Source organism: Hippoglossus hippoglossus, chromosome 4 (assembly GCF_009819705.1).
Source record: "Hippoglossus hippoglossus isolate fHipHip1 chromosome 4, fHipHip1.pri, whole genome shotgun sequence".
Classification (NCBI taxonomy): domain Eukaryota; kingdom Metazoa; phylum Chordata; class Actinopteri; order Pleuronectiformes; family Pleuronectidae; genus Hippoglossus; species Hippoglossus hippoglossus.
The window spans coordinates 19,094,580-19,121,499 of NC_047154.1; the positions used below are offsets into that span (position 1 = coordinate 19,094,580).

At 41.7% G+C, this 26,920-nt stretch overlaps 2 protein-coding genes across 5 annotated transcripts in view; one reads left to right on the forward strand and one right to left on the reverse strand.

The window, feature by feature from the left end:
* The window catches only part of mast3b (microtubule associated serine/threonine kinase 3b), a 35,370-nt gene extending 10,642 nt beyond the window's left edge, over positions 1–24,728 (forward strand). For 2 of the 4 annotated variants that reach the window (XM_034583127.1, XM_034583129.1), the window contains 26 exons: positions 1,872–1,960; positions 3,501–3,573; positions 5,005–5,025; positions 5,380–5,458; positions 8,519–8,676; positions 10,231–10,306; positions 10,645–10,854; positions 13,224–13,325; positions 13,982–14,114; positions 15,049–15,116; positions 15,389–15,480; positions 15,914–16,122; positions 16,268–16,406; positions 16,723–16,855; positions 16,982–17,147; positions 17,518–17,619; positions 17,863–17,985; positions 18,210–18,322; positions 18,573–18,739; positions 18,960–19,081; positions 19,200–19,400; positions 19,636–19,862; positions 20,070–20,192; positions 20,289–20,425; positions 20,843–21,027; positions 21,152–24,721. In XM_034583127.1, the coding sequence (XP_034439018.1) occupies positions 1,872–1,960; positions 3,501–3,573; positions 5,005–5,025; positions 5,380–5,458; positions 8,519–8,676; positions 10,231–10,306; positions 10,645–10,854; positions 13,224–13,325; positions 13,982–14,114; positions 15,049–15,116; positions 15,389–15,480; positions 15,914–16,122; positions 16,268–16,406; positions 16,723–16,855; positions 16,982–17,147; positions 17,518–17,619; positions 17,863–17,985; positions 18,210–18,322; positions 18,573–18,739; positions 18,960–19,081; positions 19,200–19,400; positions 19,636–19,862; positions 20,070–20,192; positions 20,289–20,425; positions 20,843–21,027; positions 21,152–22,245 (4,342 nt within the window). In that variant the 3' untranslated portion in view covers positions 22,246–24,721. Of the gene's footprint in view, positions 1–1,871; positions 1,961–3,500; positions 3,574–5,004; positions 5,026–5,379; positions 5,459–8,518; positions 8,677–10,230; positions 10,307–10,644; positions 10,855–13,223; positions 13,326–13,981; positions 14,115–15,048; positions 15,117–15,388; positions 15,481–15,913; positions 16,123–16,267; positions 16,407–16,722; positions 16,856–16,981; positions 17,148–17,517; positions 17,620–17,862; positions 17,986–18,209; positions 18,323–18,572; positions 18,740–18,959; positions 19,082–19,199; positions 19,401–19,635; positions 19,863–20,069; positions 20,193–20,288; positions 20,426–20,842; positions 21,028–21,151 lie in introns of all 4 variants that reach the window. The other 2 variants (XM_034583128.1, XM_034583130.1) reach the window with 2 other exon arrangements.
* A 740-nt stretch (positions 24,729–25,468) lies between these two features.
* LOC117760575 (N-acetyllactosaminide beta-1,3-N-acetylglucosaminyltransferase 3-like) lies at positions 25,469–26,617 on the reverse strand. The gene has a single exon (XM_034583697.1). It carries the CDS (start codon positions 26,615–26,617, stop codon positions 25,469–25,471), a length of 1,149 nt encoding a protein of 382 aa, XP_034439588.1.
* Between the last annotated feature and the right edge of the window lie 303 nt (positions 26,618–26,920).

A 26,920-nucleotide genomic window follows, 5' to 3' on the forward strand; every position in this document is an offset into this window, starting at 1 on the left:
CTTGAATAAGTTCATACAGCTCACCCTACCAATGGAAAGCAGTATTATTATAATGTATTAACATGCCACATGTTCTCAAGTTCCAACACCTTACAATTTATTTGCCATATATAACAGTAAACTGAATGTCTTTGGGACTTTTGAACAGACAAACCCAACATTTGATCACCAGGTTTCTGAAAAGCTTAAAAAAACAAGACACTCAACATTCGTGTATCATTATTACAGAACACGATATGTGCTGCTGCCCTAGTCTGCCATTGTCTCATGTGTGGAGTTAAGGATCATCGTTACACACCCTTGTTGACCTGGTTCTTTTAAACAAGTATAATTTGCAGCCTTCAGCTGAAGACAAACTGGTTTGCTCTCTGAGTAAAATAATTATATTTTGAGGATCCAGTTTGCAGCTTAGCATGTACTTTAAAAGCTAAGTTAACATTTAAATGTACTGAAATAAAACTTAATAATTTTTACTGACTTTCTCTTTTAGGCTTAATATATACACTCCAGTCTCCTTTTGTTAAATCTGGGATGGCTACCATGTTATGTGAAATAGCTGACTGCAAAATGATCGACAGCTGGTGCTGATCGAAAATAGGCTTTTCAGAAGCAATTTTAACGTGTCAGGAAATGCAAAAACGAAAGTTGAAATTGTAAATAGTGCAAAAGAAAACCCCCGGCAACATACATTTAAAATATCATGAAATTATAAAAGTACTTCCATTAAAATTGGCAGAATACCAAATAGTATGATCCAGAAAACTAGACGTTGCTCTCTATTGTCACCACTCCCAGTTTGTGCCCAGCCAGTTTGCACACAACACAGATGTGTTATTGTGTTGTGACTCATTCAGACGGTTTCATTCAGCTACATTAGTCAGAGATTAATGGATGACAGTCTGTTACTTTAGAGGTCAAGTGTCTTCTTAATCTTTCCAGTGTTAACACTGCCACAAGTCCTGTTCTGTTCATCAAGCTGCTGCGCAACACAAACACACACTTGGACATACACACAACCTGAAGCACTGCATGAGTCAAACCTGTAATTGTAGGTGAGTAAACCCAGGGCCAAAATTATGATTCTCAGTTTACAGGGATTTATTGTTATTCTATTGTTCATATTAACAGTTTAGTGATGAAAGGAAACGTGAGAATAATCCGTTTTAGCTTTTTTATGCTAAGTAACAATTTGTTTGTTGTCATGATTTTTAAAATGGAAAAGATTAGCTTTAAGCAGTAACTTGCAGGAATCCTGATGATAAGAAATAAGACAACAGAAAGATAGTAATACACTGCCTCAGTTGTTCATTTGACGCACTTGAACTAATATTGAGTACTGCAACTGAATGGACCCTATTCAAAGAAGTTAGGGAAAACAATAGCCGAATTGACAACACGCTTACGTCAGATGCATGCCCTTATACAAACCAATCTATGTCAAGTATAAGTAGATGCATCCAACGTAGGTGATGATGACTGGACGTACAATTTAAATAGGTCTTTAGTGCAATTTATCTATGAATTGCAATATGAAACCAAAATGAACTCGATCCAAAGTTTACAAAGTAACAGAGACATGAACTTTGGTTTAGATCATGGTTCAAACTTAGAAGTGTGAAAACGCCCTTAGTTGGTCATGATTTAACACTGTCAGAAAACCAGCTTATTTTCTAACTTCTGCTTCTTAATGGTCAAATTCCACTGTGGACAGTTGCAGCAGAATTAACTGGTCCACAGTCTCATGACAGTCACTCAGTATACAAAGCCCCAGAGAGACATTTTAAACCAAATGTTGATGAGAGATGCAGATGTGTGGTGTGTGTTTAGGCTTTCAGCCAATTTTTTTTCCTACTCTCTTTTTTCTGCTCCAGCTGTCGCAGCAGCAACAGGAAGAACCTCGGTGTCGGGACGCCATCGCCCACGCTGTCCCGGCCACTTTCTCCACTCTCTCTCCACACCGGTAAGAACCATTTATGTGTTTGGTTACCTTTTAATCCCAACACGTTCCAACAGGAGCACCATTGCAAAAAAACATTTGAGGAGAAAAGCATGTTAGTATTGGCATCGGCTCAACTTTACCTGCGTTATAGTGTCATCCAACAATTTATTGGCCTGGGGTATGAAAAACATTTCACTGTGTTTGATTGATGCAGTTGCTAGAGAAAACATTTGTGTTTTTCATGTAACGTGCTGCTAAAGCACCAGCTCCTTTCACGTTGTAGTTTGTAAACCTCCCTCCCATGCTCACTAATACAAGATCAAGCAAGTTGAAGACACCAGTCGTGAGCAGCACCACAACACAGTATGTGGTTGACTCTCTGCAGAACATTCAGACATGTATGGATGATCTGGATGACACAGGAGACTGTTAAATATATGACAAACGGGGAATCAAAAGTCATCTGCATAACAGGATCCAGTGTTTTATCAACTCACTGAAGAACATTTTACATTGTCACTAATGGGAAAATATTTTAATGCTGCAAAAGGAAGATTTAGTTAATAACATGTAATTTTTCAACCAGACAAACACTTTTCACCTTGTCACTTTTTCCATCAAACACGACAATAAGAAGAATCATGATATGGAGCCTCCATATTTGTGTCTTAAAAATGATTAGCAGTTAACATATGGATGGGGGCAAGTCATTTGCAGAAAGTGTTTCTAAATGACCTCAAATCAGTTTTGACATCTCTGTTCTGCCAACAAATCCACATATATAAATGATTTCAATAAGCTGATACCAGCCGATAAATCAATATGGCTGATTTACCGTTGTAGTTCTACTTTGTGATCAGAATAGAAAATATAATGTTTTACCACCAACACTCTCAGCCAAGGTTCCTCTTCAGTAAAATATCATCACCCATCAGAACTCCTTCGTTCAAGTTGGGAACTTTATTCGTAGATGTTCAGAATTAAGATTTAAGACACACAAGTACAGAAATGTGTTAAGTTAACTGAAAGAGAGTAAATTGCTAAATTGGTGGCATCCTCCTGCTTTGTGAATCAACAATAACACGTACAATGTGAGCCTCTTAATGCCATGAGGCAGCTGCACTCTATGAAAAGAGTTTGGCTCTCCAGCAGTATGTGGACATGCTCCCTTTTGAACTCAATCAAACCGAGGATCATCTCATCACAGAGAGGCTATAAGGCTCTAATTGGGAGCTCCACCATGTGTGTAAACGGATCAGTGTACCCAGACCCCCCGACTCTGGTGAGACCAAACTGTGTGAAGCTTTCCCCGCAATGAAGAATATTCATAGAAAGGTGCTGTAGTATTTGGATAATGTAATACCAAGATGATATACTGGACCTTTCTGAGGTGCTGGTTAATGCTGCAGTGATTGAGTTTTCCTGCATAGAAATGATGTCATTCATTCTTCTGAAAATGTTCCATATGGAAATGCAACCATTTGGTCGCTGTTCTATTTTCAGGAGTTTAATATTACAGTCGTAAATAGTGCTGGGAGTAACTTTGTCTTTCCTCTTTAAGCTGCAAGCAGCCCGCTAGACAGCCCCCGAAATGTGTCGACCAGCGCCTGCCTCAACTTTCCATTTGCCAGAAGGTACGTCAACATTACACTTTAAAATCATTGCCCCTGGACGGATTCATTTGTTTTTGCCACAACTAATGGGTTAATTTGGTCAAAATAGGGTAAGGGTTAGTTTCAGGAACTACAATCTGTGTGTGGCTGTTGTTTACATTCCCTGGACCCTTTTTAATTTAACGGTACAAAAAGCCAAATGAACCCAAAAACAAAAAAGAAACACATTTAATGATCTGAGGGTTTACTGTGAGATTCGTTGTGTGAGCTGGGACAGAGGCAGACAGTCAGCAAGCTGTAGAGAAACAGCAGCGAGGTATCTAAGGCTGATTCAGCCTCGAGCATTCATGGAAGCACACGCACACACACACGCACCTCCCCCGCCAGGTCTCCTTACAGCCGACTCCTCCTCAGCAGGATGAGGCAGATAGGTAGATGGTACCCCCGAAACCTACTCCCACACCATTCAGCCTACAAGTGAGGCGGCACCTTCAAGACACCCAAGAACAGTCGTTAAAAACTCATGAGTGGTTCAGATGCTTGATCCTTAAACACAATGCAGACCAAACAGAAATATGACACCTACTCTTAGTAACTTTGGGCTAGCATCACGGTAGCTTACTCTCAAAATTAAAGTTAATATATTCTTTAAACTTTTATTCCTTCAATATTCAGGATTTGCATTTTCTAGTTCTAGTGTCATAAAACATCAATGTTTATGGTACTTTTAATTTCAGCGTCATTTGGCCAAACCATTAAATGTCCCTCGTCTAATGTAATAATGAATCAAGATCTAATTCTGCACACATAAACTGTAACTTCATGACCATATATTATACAGGGGAAAGTGATGAAGCACCCATCCGCTGTTGTGCTGCAATAATGGACTCAAAGCTCAAACCTAATATAAACACACTAGAGGAAAGAACCACAATATGTCTCCTTTAATAAATAGTTGTTAATGTTAAATTGCAGCTTGAGCCTCTAACATTCCTTGTTATTTATTAACTTGTTCTTAATGAACCCTTTCTCATCTTTAACATCCCTCTATGAGCCTCCCAACTCAAACTATCATTGTAAATACATGTAATTTTGTAGAAGCATTCACTCAACCTGTAAGTTTCATTCATTGTGTTAAAATTTGAATGCAGACAACATGTCAGACAGAACAATAACACCAAAATCTTAGCTGCAAAAACGAATGCAACAAAATTATTTTGCTAGCTATGCCTTAAAGTGCAGATTTGTTTTTCTTATGTAAACGCTGGCCTCAAATTAATTTAGGTAGGTCGCCTCCACTAGTATCTGAACAGATGAAAACTGGCAAGGAAGGCAACATTGTCAGGACTAATCCCTCATCTGAATGCCAGGGGTCACAGGGTCACTTGTGCAAGATTCACAAAACTCACTAAAACCGGTTTCTCTTTCTCTCTGTTGCTGTCATGGTCTCAGTCACTTGGCTCGTGCTGACAGGTAGTTTCTTTCATATTCTTGCACCATTTGTTTTGTCTTTTCAAGTTTGTGTTTTTAATACTGCAATCCTGTATTTGCATTTATATTGGTTTTCAAAAAGAAAATTCTACTTATAAGAATCACTTGTGATTGATTTTCTGAAGGACCGCATAAAGCCTAATGCTCACGAGCTGCTATGAATATAATTACACACAGAACTCTTTTGTATATGATTAAGGGAGGAAAACAAGTCATTCATTTCACACTGTCGTAGATCTCCTACGTCATCTGTTGTGTAAGGACTTTCACATGTGAAATGCTATCTAATGCCTACTTTGCCGAGGCTTATGTAACTCCCCTGTCTGTTTTTCTCAGAGCTGAGGGCCGGAGATGGTCTCTGGCATCCCTCCCCTCGTCTGGCTATGGAACCAATCCGCCGAGCTCCACTGTCTCGGTAAGTCCCCCCCAAAACACGACACTGCCCCCTCCTCACCCGTCGAGACGTGGCGGCCAGGAAATTCTAACACCTCACTCAGCCCAAATAGCACATTGGTTTATGCAGAGAGGGACAGCAAATGCCGAGACCGAGATGACAAACCACTAATTGTTTTCCTCTATCATCTGCTTGAATGAGTCATTCTCCCAAGTCTGTGGAACTGTGTGAGATGTAATACTCACAGTATGTGTGTATGCATGTTGATGAAGAGATGAAGTAGAGTCTGTGTGTGTGTGTGGTTGTTGGTACATTAAATACTTAAAGTGACATTTTATGAGAGTCTTGAACAAAGCATCACAACATCACGTTTGTCAGATTAACAATGTGCTGAGACTTTTTTCTTTTTTTTAAGAAGTTGGTCTTTACAAATATGTTTATATTTTACCAAATCATAACAGAAGTTATCTCAGGACACTTTTCATGTAAAGAAGGTCTACATGGCACTTACTTGTTGGTTAGTGGCTTGGTTGGTTAGTGGCTTGGTTGGTTGTTTGATAACTTGTTTGTGAGGTTGGTTGGTTGCTTGTTTGTGTGCGTGGTTGTTTGTTTGTTTGGTTGCTTTTTGGGGTTCCTCGGTTGGAAGATGATAAAAAGAGGAGACAGGAGAGAGGCACTCAGTAAGGTTGGGTGATGTTACTAAATTGTGAGAATTTGGTGATGGCGTGTACAAGTTAACTTCGCTCTGATGCTGATCATCAGTATAAAAAAAAAAAACACCAGCCTTTAGCAATCGAGTGTAGAAAGCACAGCTGCAGTTTCTCGTTTCTACCTGGTGCTGCTGAGCGTAGCTGTCCGAGCTTAAAATAACCAACGGTTCATCGTATCAGCTGTAACTAATTAACTGTTGACAGGTCTAATTTAAAATAGGCTGTGTGCTCACTACATGCTGCCATCGAGTCATAGATAGTTTGTGAGTCAAGAACCACCACTCTGGAACTTCACTGTACAACGAATCTTCCTGCAGACCCAACAAATCCAACAGAGTGAGACATCATGTCACTGTCGGGGAGGTCATTCTCCAAAATTAGCTTGATTTTGTATTAAATAATTGAGCTCAAAGACTTTATATCTTTCACCCTTGGCCTTCAATTCATATTTGGAACAAGAAATCTCCTACAGCTGTGCTTTTTCAGTGTACCAGATACACACGTATTCCAATTAACATTTAAGTAAAATAAGTTAAGTATAGGATCTCCAGTAGACACCTGCATTCTTGGCTTAGTTGCTGTTATTCAAACTGGTGTCTGTGGCGGGCCGGGCCACTGACCAGCATTCTCGTTGGAAGGTGCAGGAAATTTGACTTCACGCAGCTTTTCACATCAATATGCTGTGCACATATTTTAAGAGGGGAAATGTCAAAGTGTACTAAGTAAGTAACATCCTTTTTTAGAATAAAACTGTAATTATAACAGTTTACAGAATGACCTAAGTCCACAGCGTTGAAATGAGCTGTGTGTGTGTGTTGGGGGTTGGGGATGTGTTGAGTCTGTGGTGAAAGTCTAACATGTGCAGCTATTATAAGGAAGTTTATTGGGCAGACCCAGAGGTCAGTGGGGACAATAGCACTCTTCAATGGCTCTCCCTGGCCTCTTTATACTGAGTCATTAAATGAGACTTCACAGATGCTGTCCCTCTGTCCCTCTGGCCGTACTATGTCCGGGACACATGGGCTGCAAAATTAAACAGCAACGTAAACAGTGTGAAAAAGAGCTAACTTACTGCCGCAGTACACATTGAAAAATAATTTCTTTATGTAAATGATGACGCCTCTGTGGGCTTTATTACTGTTAACATCATCACCTAAATAAACACTGATGATTAGCTGGAGAAGTGTTAAGTTCTCTTCAGTATTCTAGATTCCTACACCAGCTAAACACGTGTGCCGCAGTGAAATCCTCCACAGGTGTGTAACCAGTGGTTTGGACTCAAGATGGCTTCTATGCAGCTGTCGTCACGAACCAGAAAGTATATATGAAAATGTGAGTGTAAAATTCCCAACAGCCAAATGCTCGTTATATGGTGCTATGCTGTAATTATGTACAAAATGAAGGGTTTAGTTGTAGAGCTTCCTGATTTGAGAGGCATTGAAGCTAACTCACAGTAAAGGATCTGAACACAACTTCATTGCTTTTGCTCTTGGGTGACTTCTGACTGCCCGTTTTTTTTATTTCAGGGTTGTCTAACTTGTTTGAACAGGTTTGTTTTCTCGTTAACTGAGCAATGCTACTGAAAATTCACGACTGACAAGTAGCAATTATGTCTTTGCAAAAGGAAGTTGCCGGTGTTGGCTAGGTCTGTAATCTTGAGTTTGACCAACACAAAATGCTACCTTTTTAGCACCTTTTAAATCTTTGGCTTAACTTTGCCAAATTGTCCATTTTGGCGACAGAGCCTGGATTAGCTCTGCTGGTGTTTTGAACACGTGTCACACCAAAATGCATCGTTCTGTTTTCTTTCTCTGCAAGGATGTTTGAGTCTTTGTGTATTAAAGCCTGTATGAATAAATGTTCTTTGAGCATAGATATCATTGTTTGTCTTATGTGCCACTGCTGCGACACTTTTGCAGCTGTGGCTCAAGAAGTCACAATTACACGAATCTGCATCAGGCTTTTAATTTGAGATGAAGGATGCAGGAGGTGGAGACACATGGCAATGCCTGGCCAAGGCGAGAGGGAGAGAAATAAGTAAAAAGAAAGAGGAGAGATGGAAATGTCTAACAATAAGTCAGACAAATGTTGTTAACTCTGCCATCGGGCAAACCAGGATAAATCCTAGTGGGCTTTCAAAAATCCATAATGTTTTAATCGACCCCATCAGTCTCTTCACCATCCCTCACCCTGTACCTCTCATTCAGAGGGTGCATATGATAGTGAGGTGCTTCCACCAGATATGATATAAATGTCCAAACATTGATTTGTGGTGTTTTTATTTCATACCTTTCAGAATTCACCTTGACATTTGGCCAATGTAGAAACAAATAAATGTTCTCGACTCATGAATCCATCTTTGTGTCTGCAGTCATCCTCGTCCTCCCAGGAGCGTCTTCACCAGCTGCCGTACCAGCCGACACAAGATGAGCTGCACTTCCTTTTCAAACACTTCCGCAGCACGGACAGCATGACCGACGAGGATGGAAGGCCCTCGACTGTCATACGACCTCGGTCTCGGAGCCTCAGGTACCTGATCCTGAATTCACATTGAATCTCAATGTGTCTTATTGACAAATGGATTGTTTTCTTCTATAATGGTGCATATTAATTTTAGTAAAAATCTAAATCTTAATAATTTAAAATGTATTGTGACCTATTGAGTTGAAAGCTGAGATATTGATATCCACGATGATAACGTCATCTCATTTTTAAGGCTTTGCTAACATGGATTCAAGGCTCTCAACTTATTAACCTACTCTCACTCTCTACCCTTTGGCAGTTTTTCTTTTATAAGTGAAGCGCATCATATTCACATAACCCTATCAGCTGTAAAACAAACATGACACTGAATTGCAGTGTCTTGTTTTTTCCCCGTAGATCCTCTGTGAGATTAGATTACACTTCTCTTCAACACTTACAATTTTCTCATCAAACCACACGTTTTACAACCCATTCTGACCGGACTCTAAAAATGTATCTGTTGTTTCTCAACCTAGTGAAATTAGTGTACAGATTAAATTCAGTAATCCTTCCTAAGGGATTAACTCCCTCTTCGTAAAAAAAAAAAAAAGAAAAAAACATTTCAGAATTTGACAGCGAGTGCATTGCACTGTTCATGATGTCCTTGGTGACATAATGTACTGGTCGACTGTCTCATGTCAAGATGCCTGTACATCAATGCGTTTGGCGTCTGAAGCGCCTCTCATTAATTACACATGCCTGTTGGCTGGCAGGTGGAGCTCTGACTCCAGAGCTGTTTGGATTTGACAACTTTTGTCTGTTGGCTCTGCTCTGCACTGTTTGTGCGATGCCGAAGTGCTCTGTGTTCTGGCACCATGGTGTGCCGTGCGTAGGCGTGCTAGCTAACAGCGCCTCAGGGATCTAGCTGCTGAACTGTAGTCGAGGGTGGTGGTGGCAAAGGGGGGGGTGGGGGGCGCTTGATGCAGAGAGCCACGGTGAGCTGCATCAGTGTGTGTTGGGCTGCAGCCATCCAGTCTAACAGAGGCATCTTTTCATGACAAAAAATGGCTTAGGGAGCCTGTTTTCATGCGATAGGTTTTCCCTCCATCTGTTCCCTTTGAAGCTTATATTTTTCTGTAAAAATACACTCATCTCTGTCGTCTAAATACTGCTGGTGTAGCAGTAAATGACTAATTGAGTGATGTTGGTGAATCACACATTTCGACCAGAAGAATCGTTCGCATTCTGCAGAGAAACATCAAAACATGACAGTGAAATCCATCCTGATCGCAGCTTTAGCAGCTGAAGAGCTACTGAAATCGAATGTTGGCTCACAATATTGCTTTTGGTGAGTTGAGATTAAAAGTGCAAGTATAGATGACCGATCTCAAAAAGATATCGACTTTCAGTCAAACCCAAACCACGAGTGGATCGTTGATGTGTGCATGTTCGGCTTGACTGAACTGAATCGATTGTTTGTCATTTCTTGATAACCATGACATAACCACTCTATCCCAACTTGATGGCTGAGAGGAGAGTTGGATTGAGTATTGATAACTGTCATAATACATTTGTTGACCAATTAGAAAATACTAAAAGCTTGTTTTGTTTCCGTTGCAGCCCCGGGCGATCAAATGTTTCTTTCGATAATGAGATCGTCATGATGAACCATGTCTACAAAGAACGTTTTCCAAAGGTACGTACTTCATATCTGTGAATTGGTATTTGCATTGAAGTCATTCTTGTTGATCAGTTTGTTGTGGCACTTAAATCAAACCAGTTTGGTTTGTTAATCCACCTGAAAGCCATAAATATAGTTGAATCGGGAGCATCTTGAAAAGTATTAATTTATTTTATAAGTTCATAACAGATTACAGAACGGTAAACATCTCAGCAGGTGGCAAAATAATCACTGGTTATAATCAACAACCATATGAATCCACCCACAGAAACATCATGGACATTTGGTTCTGCGAAGAGTGAAAATCCTTACTGCACCTTTAAATGCCTTTTTTGTACTTACCCCCCCTGCAGGCCACAGCCCAGATGGAGGAGCGTTTACTGGAGATCGTCACCCACTGTTCTCCAGACAGCTCTCTCCCGCTGGCTGATGGGGTGCTGGGCTTCATCCAGCACCAGTTGGTGGAGCTGGTCAGAGACTGCCTGGATAAGGCCCAGAAAGGCCTGGTTACCTCCCGCTACTTCGCTGAGCTGCAGGAGAATCTGGAGAAGCTGCTCCATGAGGTGGGCAGACAGCCAGATGGGTCAAAATGGTCTTTATAGTTCCAAAAAAAGTAGATATAGAATCACATTGTGCATCTTTAGCCACCATCTGCTAGTGAGCTTCAACTTGTCAATCTGATGAGATGAAGTTACAAAAGGGGATTGATTGATGGAGGCAGGCATGTGCAGTCAGCCATGTAACTCAATAACCGTCTGATAGCCGAAGGCACACTCGATGGGTCTTGTTGTGGAAAATGACAGTGAAGTTGAGAGGTACTTTTGTCGTAGGTCTCATCTGTGTTGTGATAAAATGTTAGTTTCTATAGCAACCTCCCCCTGTGGTCCTGTGCATGCTGTCAGACAGAAGGCACGGCCGACTCGCTGTACCTCCAGCTGAACTGATAAGTCTGTTCCCATACAGTGGAACAAATACTGTCACACATTCACACTCACTTTGTGCACTAATGCCACTTTGTTAAGAAAATGAGTTTGAGTAATGAAGTGCATTCATGCATGAAATGGTCTAAATTACCTTCAGTTTGAACAAGCAGACATATTGCTTTTTCAGTGTGTCTTTCCTCTTGGGTGTTATAGTTTTTTTTTGCAAATGTAAAAGGTCTGCAAAGATAGAAATCTAAAGCCCATGGTGAAGGGAGCTGTGTCAAATCTCTACAGTTTGACCTTTACCTTCAGCTAGTTTGTCATAACGAGGAGAAATGTTACTTCTTGTTCTTCCCATAAACTGTGAACACAAAGATGAGATGAGTTTTAGGAGCACCCACCTAGTTTAATGGACAGATGGAAATCATATCTTACATTACATTAACTCATTTGGCAGATGCATTCATCAAAAGGAATGCACAACTGAAGGACAACACTAAGCTTCAGTACAGTAGGAGACCATTGAAGATAGTAATAAGTGCTAAATCTGCTCAATAGGACAAAGGGTCTGATATCGGGTAAAGAAATACACCACAAAGTGCCAGTCATGGTGTTATTGTGCTAGGAAGAGTTGAGTCTGCAAGACGTTATTTAAATTAAAAGCTGTGTTCTAGTTCAGCGGCAGCATTCTTTGGAGGACTCAGTACGCGGCCCCTGAATAAGGACATACAGTAGCTGGAGAGGGACATCCCTGCTCTGATTGCATCTGGCAAATCATTGACACCATCGAGGAACTAAAAACAATCGCACACAAACAACGTAGATAAGAGCACTTAGAACATATTTAACACTGTTTTACACTTCAGTGTGACGCTCATATCCCCACTGAGCTGACACTAAGTGAGCATGTGAGGATTCTGTGTTTGCAAAAGTTCAATAGGACACACTTGTGACTGTCTGAAAGCCACATTGTAATATTCACAGTAGATCATGGTTCTGATGGGACCAGAGGGAAAGAAGATGACCCACATTAACTTGCACGAGTTGGGAATGACTCTGTGTTTAGAGATAGCTTGATAGATTATTTTTTTTGATGTACTTTTGAAGATTTGGTTATTGTTGACTGTGTCAGGCTTCCTGTTTCCCCCTGTACCGAGATCTTTTGCTAAGCTAAAATAACTGGCTGCTGGTTTTAGCCTGATGTAACACACAGACAACAGGATCAGTCTCGTCATGGTCCAGGCTCCACATGCAAATGACTTGGACAGAAATGTATAGTATACCATGCAGCCACTGTTACACACACTGTCGCTCCCGCCGTCTAGAAGAAAGACCACAGATGACTCATTCAGACTATTCACACCCACCCAGTGATTATTCTAATACTTCCTCATGCTTTAACGTAATTAAGTCTCTGACGCAGTTCTTTTAGACAGCGTCTGTTTTCATATTTCTCTTAGTGACATACCCATCTGCTTTGAACACACTGTATTCATATATTTGCATTTCCAATTTTAGTACTAAGCAGTGCTGCTACTGGAATATTTGTCCTATCTTTTTACTTTCTGTAGCACCTCTCACTCAAATCAAAGGTAATTCAAAGTGCTTTACAGGTGTTTGACACAACATTGGATATTTAAAATTATTTCAACATTTGGATGTAGAGACTACTGCATACAAAAGAAACCAAAAATAGAAAAGACAACAATAAAAGAACGTTAAGACAATAAATAAATATAATTTTACGAATTTTGCTTTAATATACTTACATGCAACAACAAATTTTGAAATACCTGAAGGATATTCAAACTTTTACACAGCTGCAGTATCTATTTTTATTTTTCCCATTATTTACCACCTATTCCTATTTGCTTGTTCTTTTCTAATGTTAAAGTTTTAAAGTTTAGCCTCTCAGGTTGTTTTGTGATGATCTATTTGGTTGAGAGTACTGCCCTACTGCAAACAGTAAAACCTAGCTTTTTGTTTTACGCTCCCCTGCTGTTTTCCAGGCTTACGAGCGCTCTGAGAGCGAGGAGGTAACAGTCATCATCCAGATGGTGAGGAAGATCCTCATCATAATCTCCCGGCCAGCTCGCCTCCTCGAGTGTTTGGTAAGCCCGGCAAGAGAAAATCACGTTCTGATTGAAAATGGGATTACTTTGATTGAAATGGGTTGAAGTCAGTTGTAAAGTTGAGATTCTGACCTTTTAATATCTCATAGGAAATACATTCATGTTCATCACCAGAACATGAATCTGATGAGGGAGGAAAATATTATTAAACTTTCACTGTGCTTCCCTGTCAGTAGGGAAGTTTTCAATCAAAACTGTTGTCAGTGAAGTCTTTTTATTTCCTACAGTAAAAACATATTTTTTTGATTTTAAATGTTATTGTATTGCTGTGGTTGAATAAGGCTGACCAGCAGATACTTCCGTAAATTAAGACAAAGAGAGCCACATGACCAGAAAGGCCCTGAATATATTTTATCTTTCTGCCGTTTATGTTTTGACATAAACTTTAAATCATCAACTCTGATTTCAACAATTAAGACAATTATAGGTCATCCAGCTAATTGGATAAATGCTTGTTGAAAATCAAAAGTGACTAGAGTTGAAGGGCTGAGAGGGTGAACGTGTTTAAGACTACATTTGCATTTGACTTCTACCACTGATACAGATGACACACTTGCCTTTGCTGTTACCTGCTTTGAGTATCAGTCCATCGGGATATTGGCTTCAAATTAATGGGTCTTGGATGCTGTTGACAGGAGTTTGATCCAGAAGAGTTTTACCACTTACTCGAGGCAGCAGAGGGCCACGCTAAGGTCGGCCAGGGAATCAAGACGGACATCCCGCGGTACATCATCAGCCAGCTCGGTCTGACCAGGGACCCTTTAGAAGGTAAAGGACTCATGGAGTAAAGCTTATATGTGGCTCACATATCCAAAACTTTGAATAGGTGAACAACTCTTAGTGCAGCAGCGGTGGTGCAGCTTCAGGGTTCTGTGGACCGAGTCCTGCAGCAGGTCTTTACTTGCTGCGGCTCAATTACTGCAGGTCCCTTTTACAGTTTCAGAAAGAAAGCTACAACCAGCATCACCACAGGACAAGAAGACAGCCCATTACATACAGACATGTTTAGAAAAAGCTCTGCACTTTATTCCTCATGAAAAGCCTATTTTGTATAATGAACATCAATTAATTTATTTGCCTATGTTTCTTTTTACCAAGCTGCTAATTTTAATACTTAGTTATTTAGATATTGATACAGAGAAAAACTGACTCCATGTTACAGTGTAAAAGCGAGAGGGGAAATTACAGAACACAAACATGATTGTTCTGGCACAGATTCTATATCACTCACTTTAATCATTTATAAACAGAAAAGAAAAAATCTTCATGAGTTATTGCTGTCACCACTGTGAAAGCTGTAAAGCTGAATCAAAAGGCATTCAACACACTCACAGCTTGTAATTAAACACTTGAATAGCAGTTTGTTAGTATTGCCATGGCAATGAGAAATCATAGATTGTTTGCTTGAGATAATTGTGAAAGTGCTGGTACGTGGCAGCTTGAATCAGCACGAAAGGAAAGTGATTTAACAGTGGAAACAAAGCCAAGTAGTTTTGTGTATTCTGTCACAGAACTGTGTATAAAACCTCATCTAAAACCTTTTATAATTTTCACTAGATCTGCATTCAGTTCACTTCATATTGGATTTGGTTTACGTTCTATAAAAGAATAATAAAAGCTGCAGCAGTTCAGACTCAGGAAACACGTCCTTCACTGGGAATGCAGCTTGAAATATTAAACTGTGTTTCTCTCTTATTTGTAGACATGGTGCAGCTTGAACAGTACGAGGCCAGTACTTCAGTGTCAGTGGAACCAGATGCTCATGTGGAGGTAATTTGTTCTAAAAACATTGTGCACATACACCACTGTATTCAAATGTGTAACTTGTCTTTAAAACAGTTTCTGAGCCACTTCTGACTGACACATCTGGAGTAAATGTATTTAGTATTTACACTACAAGTTTGCCAACATTACACTTAATGCAGCAGACTGCTGAACCGGCCCTGAATTTTGATTTTGGATTTTCTTGTAATAATCTGAGTTATGTTTCTACTGTGTCTACTTGTGAACTGTCTTCTAAGCATCATGTTTGTGCTCTTCAGAATAAGGCTCCACAGACTCTGACACCCACACGAAGGAAACCTCTTGAAAGAGATTTTGAGACGATCAAACTCATCAGTAACGGCGCTTATGGGTAAGAAGAGCACTCCATTGTTTTAGCTTCCGTAGCACTGTTTCCAAAAGATGTATTACCTCAGCCAAGGAGGTTATGTTGTCACCTGCGTTTGTTTGGGAAAAGGATAACGCAAAAATGACTCAACGGTTTTCTATAAACTTTTGTGTAGGTGTGGGGTATGACCCACAGACGAACCCTATTATTTGGGTGTGGATTCAGGATTGTTTTTTTCCACTGTCTTTAACACTATGAGAGGGCGTTTTCCAACGTTTTCATTGATTTCTCTGAGAATAATTCATGGGTCTTGATTAAACAAAACAGGCATGTTTAGGGGACTGATATTTATGAGTGTGTGCAATGTGATATAGAACCAAATACAAATCCACATCTAGTGAATTTGAATGGGGTTTTATCCTTTAATAATAATGGGTGTAATGTTGTATTTTGATAGGGCTGTGTTTCTGGTCCGCCACAAGGAGACCCGCCAACGATTTGCCATGAAGAAGATAAATCGTCAGAACCTGGTCCTTAGGAACCAGATCCAACAGGCTTTCGTGGAGAGGGACATCCTGACCTTTGCTGAAAACCCCTTTGTCGTCTCCATGTTCTGCTCCTTTGAGACACGACGCCACCTCTGCATGGTCATGGAGTATGTAGAAGGTAACGTCAAAAGAGGCTGTTGAGTTTTCCATTCAAACCATTTAGTTAATTCTAAAGAAGAGTGCTTTACTTTGAGTGCTTTCTTTTGGAAAATAAAAGAGTGTAGCCCCTGTGGTTTTAAGGTTTTCTGCTTTTCTCCTTAAAGGTGGAGATTGTGCCAACTTACTGAAGAACATGGGTCCGCTGCCTGTGGAAATGACAAGGATGTACTTTGCTGAAACAGTCCTGGCTCTGGAGTACCTTCACAACTACGGCATCGTGCATCGGGATCTCAAACCTGACAAGTGAGAACACAGAACTGCCACATCACTCCTGTTTGAGATGTTTACATGTACTTGCATAGCTCTGAATCAGCTCTTGGAATTCATTCAACTAAACATTATTAAATTATTAAATAGACATTTGATCGAAAATGTCCAAAGTTCAGTTCATGTCTGAAAGCAGTTATACAGAGTCCATTTTTTTCTACCCCTCCTTCTTTTCTGTTTCAATCTGGCTGCTTTGGTGTTCTTGCAAAATGATGGATCATTCACAAGTTAAATGCAAATGCACTGCCTATGTTTATGATTGACTTCATTTTTTTCTTTTTACACGCACCAGCCTATTAATTACATCCATGGGCCACATCAAGCTAACAGACTTCGGCTTGTCTAAAATTGGCCTCATGAACATGACCACCAACCTGTACGAGGGTCACATGGAGAAGGACACAAGAGAGTTTGAAGACAAACAGGTGAGACAGTTTTAAAAAAAAAAGACAAAACCTCTTCATTCATGTAAAAAAAAAAAAAAGAATTTGCAGAAGCAGTGGTTTCTTTCTCTCACCTGTGTTGATTTTTTTTTTTTTTTTTTTTTACAGGTTTGTGGCACTCCAGAGTACATCGCCCCGGAGGTGATCCTCAGACAGGGCTACGGGAAGCCTGTGGACTGGTGGGCGATGGGGGTCATCCTCTATGAATTCCTGGTCGGCTGTGTCCCGTTCTTTGGAGACACGCCCGAGGAACTTTTTGGTCAGGTTGTCAGTGGTGAGTGATGAATTGACAGGCGTTAAAATGAATAAATGTACCAGGGTTACTAGACATGTGATGACAAACGTAGAAAATAGAAGCTGAGATTTACGTTTTTCATAATAAAATGTTCCCATTATCACAGAATGTACTTGATAGTACAGTTAGCTAATGTAATTTATTTGTTTTATTTATTACTTAAAATGTTTAAAATAAAGCCATATATATTAAAAAGAAATGTGTCATTGCCAGTTAGATTCTGTATAGATTTCCAAACATGCTGCAAACAGTACGATTAGACCTTTACATAAACAGAAGCTGTTTTATTGTTATTTACTGCTCCTTAGTTTTTGCTCCTCTGACGTACTTATATTTGTGTGATTTGCAGATGACATCATTTGGCCTGATGGAGAAGATGCTTTACCCTCTGAGGCCCAGGACCTGATTACCCGCCTGCTGAGGCAGAGTCCCTTAGACCGACTGGGAACAGGTACTGCTGAGGGCTTTTCATCCAAAAATCTAAATCCAATGCAAGATTTATGTAGCTGGAGGGAAGATAAAATAGCGACTCCCTCCTCAACACATTTAGACCTATATTAAACTCTATATAGTACTTAGAGAAAAGCACAATTTAGGAATGATAGGAATAAGAAACACATGCTGTATGAGAGGGCATTTTACACAATGTTTATCACTGATCATGATCCACTGACGGTGAAAACTGTGTTTGCAGTTGGAGCGTCAGAAGTCAAGCAGCACCTCTTCTTCCTGGGCCTGGACTGGAATGGTCTCCTGCGGCAGAAAGCTGAATTCATCCCTCAGCTGGAAGCAGAGGACGACACCAGTTACTTCGACAGTAGGTTACAGTTGAGATGATATATGATGTCTTCCAATTAATACTACAACCTGACTACAGGCTTAATGAGTGTTTTCTCATGCAAATAAAACATATGCAGCGCCAGTGTGCAGCATTTTGCGGTGGCTGATTGACAACATTAACACACAATGAATCATAAATAAAACCACTAAAGACTCTATTTGTAAAAGATTTCGAGCCTCATTTTCTGTATCTGTCTTCAGCTCGATCAGAACGCTACCATCACTTGGCGTCTGATGAGGATGAGGAAACCAATGACGAAGAGTCTTCCTTGGAAATCAGACAGTTTTCTTCATGGTCGCATCGCTTCAGCAAGGTAAGGACTGGTAGAAGATAAAGGACGTGGAGGTTAAAAGAAACGGATACTAAAGAAACTTGCAGGGTTATTTCTATGCATATTTACAATGTTTACTCGAGGCATATTTGAAAGGTAAGAAATTACCAATGTTAATTTAGTGCTAACAAAGTAGACCTCCAATATCCTGACTACGCCATAAAAATCATCTGCAAGGTCGTCAGTACTCAGGCCCTCTTCTTCAAAACATCTCCCTTGTTTTTCATCACAGGTTTACAGCAGCACAGAACATCTGGCGACACCTTCCAACCTAAGTTTCTCCTCCGACCGTAGCCACAGTGAGGATAAGGAGGACCGCAGGGACATGGGAGGATTCAGTCTCTCCCCAAGCCCAGCAGAGGGCAGTGTGGAGCGCAGACACGCTGAACGTATGGCGAGGTGGGCACAAGTAAAACACAGTACATCTTCCTAAATGTCATAACCCGTTCTGATTCCACTTTTTTTGTGTTCTTGTTGTACACCTTAAGAAAAATTTAGGAAATTAATTGTTCACAAGTCCATCGATCATTCCCTTGAATGTGTGTGAAAACAGCAAGTCATTAAAAACAAGTGTTGGTGTGATCACTTTGATTCACTTGTCCAACTGGTCTGTTTGTAGCCTTCGCCCTCGAGCCTCCTCCAGCTCCTCCCAGTCTGAGAGGAGCCCCAGCCCTCTGGTGATGAGCAGCACCCACAGCCTGGAGACGATGCCTCGCTTTGCCCTCTCCACTGATGACGAAGGTAAATCCAGAATGATCCGTTTTTCTGCATGTCTGCTCACATTTATCAGTGATTCTATTAGAGGTGTGAGCAGAGCATTTTCTCATGTTGTTTGTGCTTGAATCTGTGTTACCTGCAGCCGATGTTGTCGTCTCCAACCTTCGGAGGATCAGGATTCGCAGTAACAGCACCGGGGCCAAACACTCATCCCCCAAGGACCCTGTCGGCCCTCGGCGCTTCGGTAACCAGCTGGATACACCAGATAGACAGAGGCTTCCCTGTGGAGGGAAGGTCCAAAAGTCAGCCTCCGTCTCAGCCCTGTCTCTCATCATCACTACAGGTTCGGAAGGCTTTCATCACCAAGTCCATCAGAATTGACTCGACAGTTACCAGAAATCAAAACGCAGATTGGAAAGCTGCTGTCAAATAGAATATCATGGACAAAAGCTTGTAAATGATGGGAAACCATATTTATTTACATTTGGATGAATACAAGCTGCTCTTACTTTTTTTTTTTTACATGTCAAATTTAATTGGTCAACAAGTTAACAAAAAATGTCCTGTTTTTGTTGTAGATGACTCACCCGGGGGCCTCCAGCCAAGTCCCATCTCCCCTCGCTCACTGTCCTCCAACCCCTCATCTCGTGACTCATCACCCAGCCGGGACTTTTCCCTCGGCCCTGGCAGCCTGAGGCCGCCCATCGTCATCCACACCTCTGGGAAGAAGTTTGGCTTCACCCTACAGGCCATCCGCGTGTACATGGGCGACAGTGACTTCTACACAGTGCATCACATGGTTTCGGTGGGTGTCGCCACAAGATTTAAAACTTATTTGACTCACAAACACATGGCGTAGCTCGTCATTGTGTGTTTTACATGTTGTATCTGTGGCAAGTCTTCTTTTATTCTGATGAAGATAAACCAGAGGAGAATTGTATAAAAAGGTGGTTATGTAATACTTACTATGTAAAAACCCCTCTCCATCCACTCTGTGTTTCTGTTTTTAAAGAGTGTGGAGGAGGCCAGCCCAGCGCACCAGGCAGGACTCCGCACTGGAGACCTCATCACACATGTGAACGGAGAGACTGTCCAAGGCCTGGTCCACCCTGAAATGATAGAACTGCTACTGAAGGTACAACAGTGGTCATCATTTTAAAGTTTAGTTTAAGTTGCATCATTTGTCCTTAATCAAAATTAATGTTTTTTCCCATTCCTTTGCGATGAGCAGAGCGGCAGCAAGGTGGCGCTTCAGACCGTAGCGCTTGAGAACACGTCAATCAAAGTCGGTCCAGCTCGAAAGACCAAACACAAAGGCAAGATGGCTCGTCGCAGCAAGAAGAGCAAGAGGAGAGATAATTACGACAGGTGAGAGTCTGAGCATTGGTTTCCTCTCACTCGCTGCAGCGCTGCAGTGTTACTCATCTGTTGTTTACTCAACAGAACAGAAAAACTCTAAATTCAGTCATCTGTCTCCCTCTAGTGTTACACACTGCTAAGTCAAATCCAAAACAACTTGTAACAACTGTACTTTGATTCACTATGATTTATTCTGTCTGCTACTGGGCTTGAAATTTCCATAAAGTCTCAATTTATTACTCAAAGGAATAGTGTCTGACCAGCTACCAAACACGGTGTGAAAATGCATTTTGATATTTGTGATAAGAACTGGATTCACATTATCTTAAATATGTCACTGGGTCATTAGAACACACAGAATAACCCCTGAACTCACTGAACTACACAGGATCAGATCTCTGACTCTGCCTCTTCCTTCTCTCCAAGGCGACGAAGCATCTTGAAGAAGCTGTCCAAGCAGAGCACGGTGATACACAGCAGCCGCAGCTTCTCTTCTGGTCTCCATCACTCCGTTTCCTCCAGCGAAAGTCTTCCAGGCTCCCCGACGCACAGCCTCTCCCCCGGCCCTTCCACACCGTGCCGGAGCCCTGCACCCGACCATCAGGCCTTTGGTGAGTTAAGGGTTGTTGATGTGGAAAGTTGAGGGCTCTTCGACATCAATAAGTCGAAGGATCAGGAGAGAATATTTTGCAACTTGTTGTGGATGTATTTGAAACTGTCTTCACTTCTTTCTAGAAACTAACTCTCCTCAGAGCACGTCTCCGTGCTCCAGCTCTCCCAGTTCTCCTGCCGCACACATCCGGCCCAGCTCACTCCACGGCCTGGGCTCCAAACTCAGCACGCAGCGCTATACCAAGGTGGGCCGCCGCAAGTCCACCAGCAACATCCCTCCCTCACCTCTGGCCTGCAACTCTTCATCCTCCACCCAGCCCCTTTCACCACAGCGCTCTCCATCCCCGCTGCCAGGCTTCGCTAAAAGCCTTCACTCTTATCACGGCAAAACCCTGTCACCACCTACCATTGTTCGGCACATTGTTCGTCCTCGCAGCGCTGAGCCTCCCCGATCACCGCTGCTGAAGAGGGTGCAGTCAGCTGAGAAACTGTCAGGAGTGTATCATGCAGATAAGAAGTCGTACGCCCCACGCAGGCACACGCTGGAAGTACCGTTTTACGGTGAGGCCGATCTGCTCTGTGACTCTGAGGCAGAGGGCACCTGTGGAGGCTCCTACATCGGGGCCGAGCACAGCAGGCTAGTGGGCTACATGGGGAGCCAGCGGGTGAGGGACTCTGGGATTGAACGATCTGAGCAGCTGGTTGTGATGAGAAAGCTCAACCTATCAGAGCGCAGAGACTCCTTCAAGAAGCAGGAGGCAGTGCAGGAGGTGAGCTTTGACGAGCCGGAGGAGAAAACCAGCACCGCGGTTACTGTGACCACCACAGCACCAGGAACCCAAACACAAGTTAAGCAGCCGCAGCAGCACAGGACGGCATGGATGCTCACTCGACCCCAAACAAGTGAGGAGGTGGAACTGGAAGTTCCGGCGGTGAGGAGGTTTACGCTGGTGCCCCAGATCGCCGTGCAGGGCTCAACGGAGAGCGAGGAGCAGGACGAGTGGGAGCCGTGTTCAGACAGCGAGGAAACCACAGAGAAGCAAGAGCTCGAGATCAGTGTCACTTCATCTCCGCAGCAGCAGGTGGGACGTCCTCTGACCGAGTCAAGCTGCAGTCAAGACGCAGAACCCACTTCCCGTGGTTCTCACATCGGGGCGTCAGCAGAGAAGATAGAGTGCAGAGAGGAAACTCAACAAAAAGGGCATCAGAGAAAGTGACGGCTCAACACTTTCATTTCATTTCAGCTGCTCGTTTCTCTTCTTTCAAGCGTAACACGCATCATCGCTGAAGGAAGAATCCCACGTGTTTTTTTGTCTGAGCCAGACGAACTGGAATCTGAACTCTTTTACAAATGGAAAGACAGTGGGAAAAGATTTTACTTGAATTGTTGTTGGTTATTTTTGTAAATATCAAGGACGTTCTGGTCGTATTTATTACATTTGATGAATTAGTAACAGGGAATGAGGGAACTTCTCATTGGTTGAGTTGCCAAGGCTCAACGTTTTTGTATCCATAAAATGTGGCTTTATGTCTTTTGACTGGATTTTTTGCTATAAATGTCTATTTTTTAAAACAATAGTTATGGCACAGAGTAGTTTGATAATGCTGAGCATAACTGTTGCGGGACCAAAAGGTACGAGAAGCGAAGTGTTGGTTCCTTTTTCCCCGTTCAGTCTCTGTTTTAAATCTGAACCGTGCAGCTTCCAGTAGTGTAAATCTGCTACGGTATGATCATAGTCTTCATAAACGTAACAATGACTTTTAGTTCACACTGTGAGAAACTCGTCATTTCATGTCTGAGAGTACAGATCAGCCTTCCATAACACTACATCCTTCAGAACAAGCATGAACACAAAAGCTACTGGGCTTTAATGAAGCCGCAGTAAAAATTATTCAAGATTGCACAACTGGAATTCTTCCATTTTGCATTTGTCAGACCGAACAGTCGTCCATAATATCGAGTTACGTTTGTCTGACAGAAGACGACCAGGAAACTTTTTGTGGCCCGGGTTTCTCCTAAGAAATTAAAGTACTTCCTGTGACTTCTTGATCACGATCCTCACAGTGTGAACTCATGGTGGCAGCTCCTTCTTGTGTTAAACGTGGAAACCAGTCAGAGCAGGGTAACATCGCAAATCACCCAGGTGTGACTTTAAAGTACAATCTGTTTTATCTGCCATGTTTGTGCAGTGTCCTCTAAGCCATATTTTTTTTTAATTTTTTTTTTTTTAACAATTCATTTGTGTTTCCCAAGTATCGCATCTGCAAATATCCCAGTCTTGTTAACGTCTCACGGAGAATGAAGATGTCACCCTCCACATCTGCTTCCTTCTCACCTTTTGACATGTGTGCACACTGATACGGCCCAACTCTGTGTCTCAAAGCATGCATGTTGCTGGAAAAACCCTGAGCAGCCAAATCGAGGTTTACATCGTCTTCTGAGCCTGGAGGGAATCACAGGAATATCTTTCTGTTTTAGTTTTTTTCTTGTGTTATAGTGACTACACATTTTGAAAAGTGTTGCATCCTTTAGCGTTCTGTCTTTTTTTCCCCCTCACAAGCATGTGAGAGACACCCTGCCTGAAACGACCTTTTCCTACTTCATTTACTGTGTAGTGATGTTTACATCAGGCGGGGAAACGTGCACTAATGTATTTTGACACGACTTTTGTAACCGAATGTTGAAGAGGGATGCATTTACACCGAATCGAAACCCAGGGCTTCATTGAACAAATGTTTTGTGTGTTTGTGTTGTTCAAATATTAATGTATATTTTGATAACAAGGTTGTGTATAATTCCTAACGTGTTGACGGTCTTGAGAACGCACAATGACAATGATAACTTGTGCCACCGGGACTTTGGGGAAGTCTGCTCTGAGGGATTGGGCTCTTTTTAACAAAACACCTTGTTTGGATTAGTATTGCACATCCACTTAAGCCGGGATGTGCTTCAATTTGTCCCCCAAGACAGAAAAATTAGTTTTGAGGTTGATTGTCTTATATGTCAGTGTCTGTTGCTGGATTTTGTACTGACTTTATCTCCGGTTTCTATAGCATCAGTTTTGTTAATGTGGTACTTAAGCCCCCTCTTCCACCTTAAGAAAACTCCCCTCCTGTTGTCGTGTCAGTGAACTGCACAGACAGATCCCTGAATGGTTCGGTCATTTTTGCAGCGTGACAGAATTGTTTACAATGAACAAACATGCTATGTACTGTACGAACATTTTTATATCCTTTAGTTTGTATATGATGAAACTGCTCACTTTAATACCCTTTGAAGAAGACGACACTCAAGAGAGTTGCATATCTGTTTTTGTCTTTCTTTGAAGAAACGCTCCATGAAGATGAATTTAACACCAAGCTGAGAATTGTTCAACAATTTTACATGCACTTAGGTGACCGACTTATCAGCTTTTAGAAAGGAGAACGAAACTCTTAGCTGGATAAATGGACGAGGGAGAATCAGGCTTTTCAGAGAAACAGAGTGATTGTCCTGATGTATACACATGTATGCTGGTTTATAATGTGGTTTCTATAATGTGCACATCTGAATGCTATGAAGCCACTTTTAATTCACTTTATCCAGATTTTTATTTGGAACACACTCAAAGATACCAGTCCCCTAAACATGCTTGATGTTTTTCATTAAGCTCCATGAATAATTCTCTGAGAAATTAATGGAAATATTGGAGAAAAAAATGTTTACCCTGTTAAAAGGGGAAAAAAGATTCCTGGATCTGCACCAATTGAATGGGTCCTTAACTGACCCATACGTCTTCCTTCCACCAAGTGTCATCCAGTAGATTATCTGTAATACTGCTAAAATACAGAACCTCTTTGGCAGCAGTAATACCAGAACTAAAACCACTGATTTCAGACACAGGAAGGGACAAACAGAATTGAAAAGGCTGCATCCCTAAAGAATTCATTGAAATTAGGATCCTGATTAGTGTCCAACTGCATGTAAAAAAATGTTTTAGCGTATTCATACCTATTAATCCCTTTGAAAAACCTGGTTCCTTGCGTGAATGTAAAATGTTGCTTTGCTCGTCTCTCCTGGTTGAAAGTCCCGTGTCAGAGCAGCTTCAACCACCAGAGGGAAGCACAACACTCAGCTGGTGTTAGACTCAGGTCTTTACAGAGCGAAGTGGCAGGTCCGACTGTTGTGCATGTGTTCTCCTGTGGACTCTTCTGTTCAGTGCATGCTGCATGACACAAGCACACATCTGTAATACTTGACTGCATGGTATACCGGCGTGGTCGCCCCGTACTGTGTTTTCTCGTGTAACAAATAAACTTTGTATTTCTCTTTGACTCGTCTTAAGTCGAGTTTTATGGATTGCTGCAATGGATCATGCATTGTGGGTAAATTCTGAGCTCATACGCACGTCACCATCAGTTGGAAGCAACGGGTACACAAGTATGGTCACCACCAGGAAGTTACAATTTGATGCTATACACTGATGTCTTTGACAGTTCACATTTCAGATCTGGGTCGTGTATTCTTTGCCACATAAGATACATGTAACCTGGAAGGAATCTCTGCACCAGTAAAATCTCTTTATAATAGCAAGGGTCATAATCATCAAGTGTTCCCGAGGGAATGTACATTCCTGCTGTCCTCACACCCATATGGGAAACTGGACCAAGTCCTGCTTTGGCCATACACATCCCCATGTAAACATCATCAATAGGAATAAAAGGGATGGACTTGGACATGTTGTATATGACCATAGCTGAATAGCCAGACAGGAGGAAGCCTCCACCACCACAATAAGGGGGATAAGAGTCTGACTCTTGCACTTGTACTGGGACATAGTACTTCCCTGGTGATCTAATGGGCCCCACGTTCTGGATCAAATGTCCGGTAAAGAGGTGCTTGCTTCCATTATTGTCCCTGAGGCCTTGGAGATACTCAACCATGTTGTCTGTGTTGGCAAAAACGTCATCACCATTTAGCAAGAAGCGAGCTTTCGGACAGTTTCTTTCCATCCACTCTAGGAAGAGTACCTGCTTTAAGGTGAGGTTGTAGAACGTGTCTCTAAAGTCCCATTGAAGAATGTCATTGTACTCATTTTGTTCCAGCTCAAGAAGTCTGTTCTTTCTCTCTTTTTCGACATGAGAACACGTCGCTCCTGAGATGAAGATCCTCTCGATCCGCACACCATTGTGCAGCCTCTCTTTAGCCCAAGTTTTGCGCAGTACCTCTCTGCGTTCACAATTCATAGGGTAGCTTTTAATGACCAGGAGGAGAAAGACTTCTGCAGATTTATTAGCTCCTCCGCATTTGTCAGGAACGTCCAGTAGCATGGGAAAATGTCGACAGTGTCGATAGTAGAGAAAGTCTTGTATATCACGATGAAGAGAGCTGAAGCCTGTGATGGTAGCAGCGGAGATGTTCTGTTGACATCTTAACCAGGAGAAAACATTGTAGTTCCTTGTGGTGGCTTCCCTTATTTCACTGCCCTCCTCGTTCCCATTTTTGAGGATGCAGATGGTTTTGTCATCACTAAAAATTTTATTGAGATGAAGGACCAACAGACCAAGAGCTATTGCCAGCAAGACTTTTGTGGCACTGATCCTTCTCATCATTGAAACTCTGCAGTAAAAACACAAAAAAAAAGTTTAATCAACACATCTCAGTCAGATATTAAGATACAAAAATTTGAATGATTAATGACTAAGTAGACATGAGTTGCTCAGTAAAGTTAAGGTCAGAGATATCAGACCTACACTCACTGCAGCCACTGTCCCATTACTTCAGTTTAACAGAAAGAAACATGGAGAACTGGGGAATCAGTTGTTGCCGTTGTTGTGAATGCGCTGTTGTCTAGACTCCCTGCTGCCACTGTTACAGAACGCTGTGTGCCCATTTGTTAAATGTTTATGGGT

Bases quoted from the DNA above. Each gene is read 5' to 3' on its own strand.
- LOC117760575 (XM_034583697.1), bottom strand. From the start codon at position 26,617: ATGAGAAGGATCAGTGCCACAAAAGTCTTGCTGGCAATAGCTCTTGGT.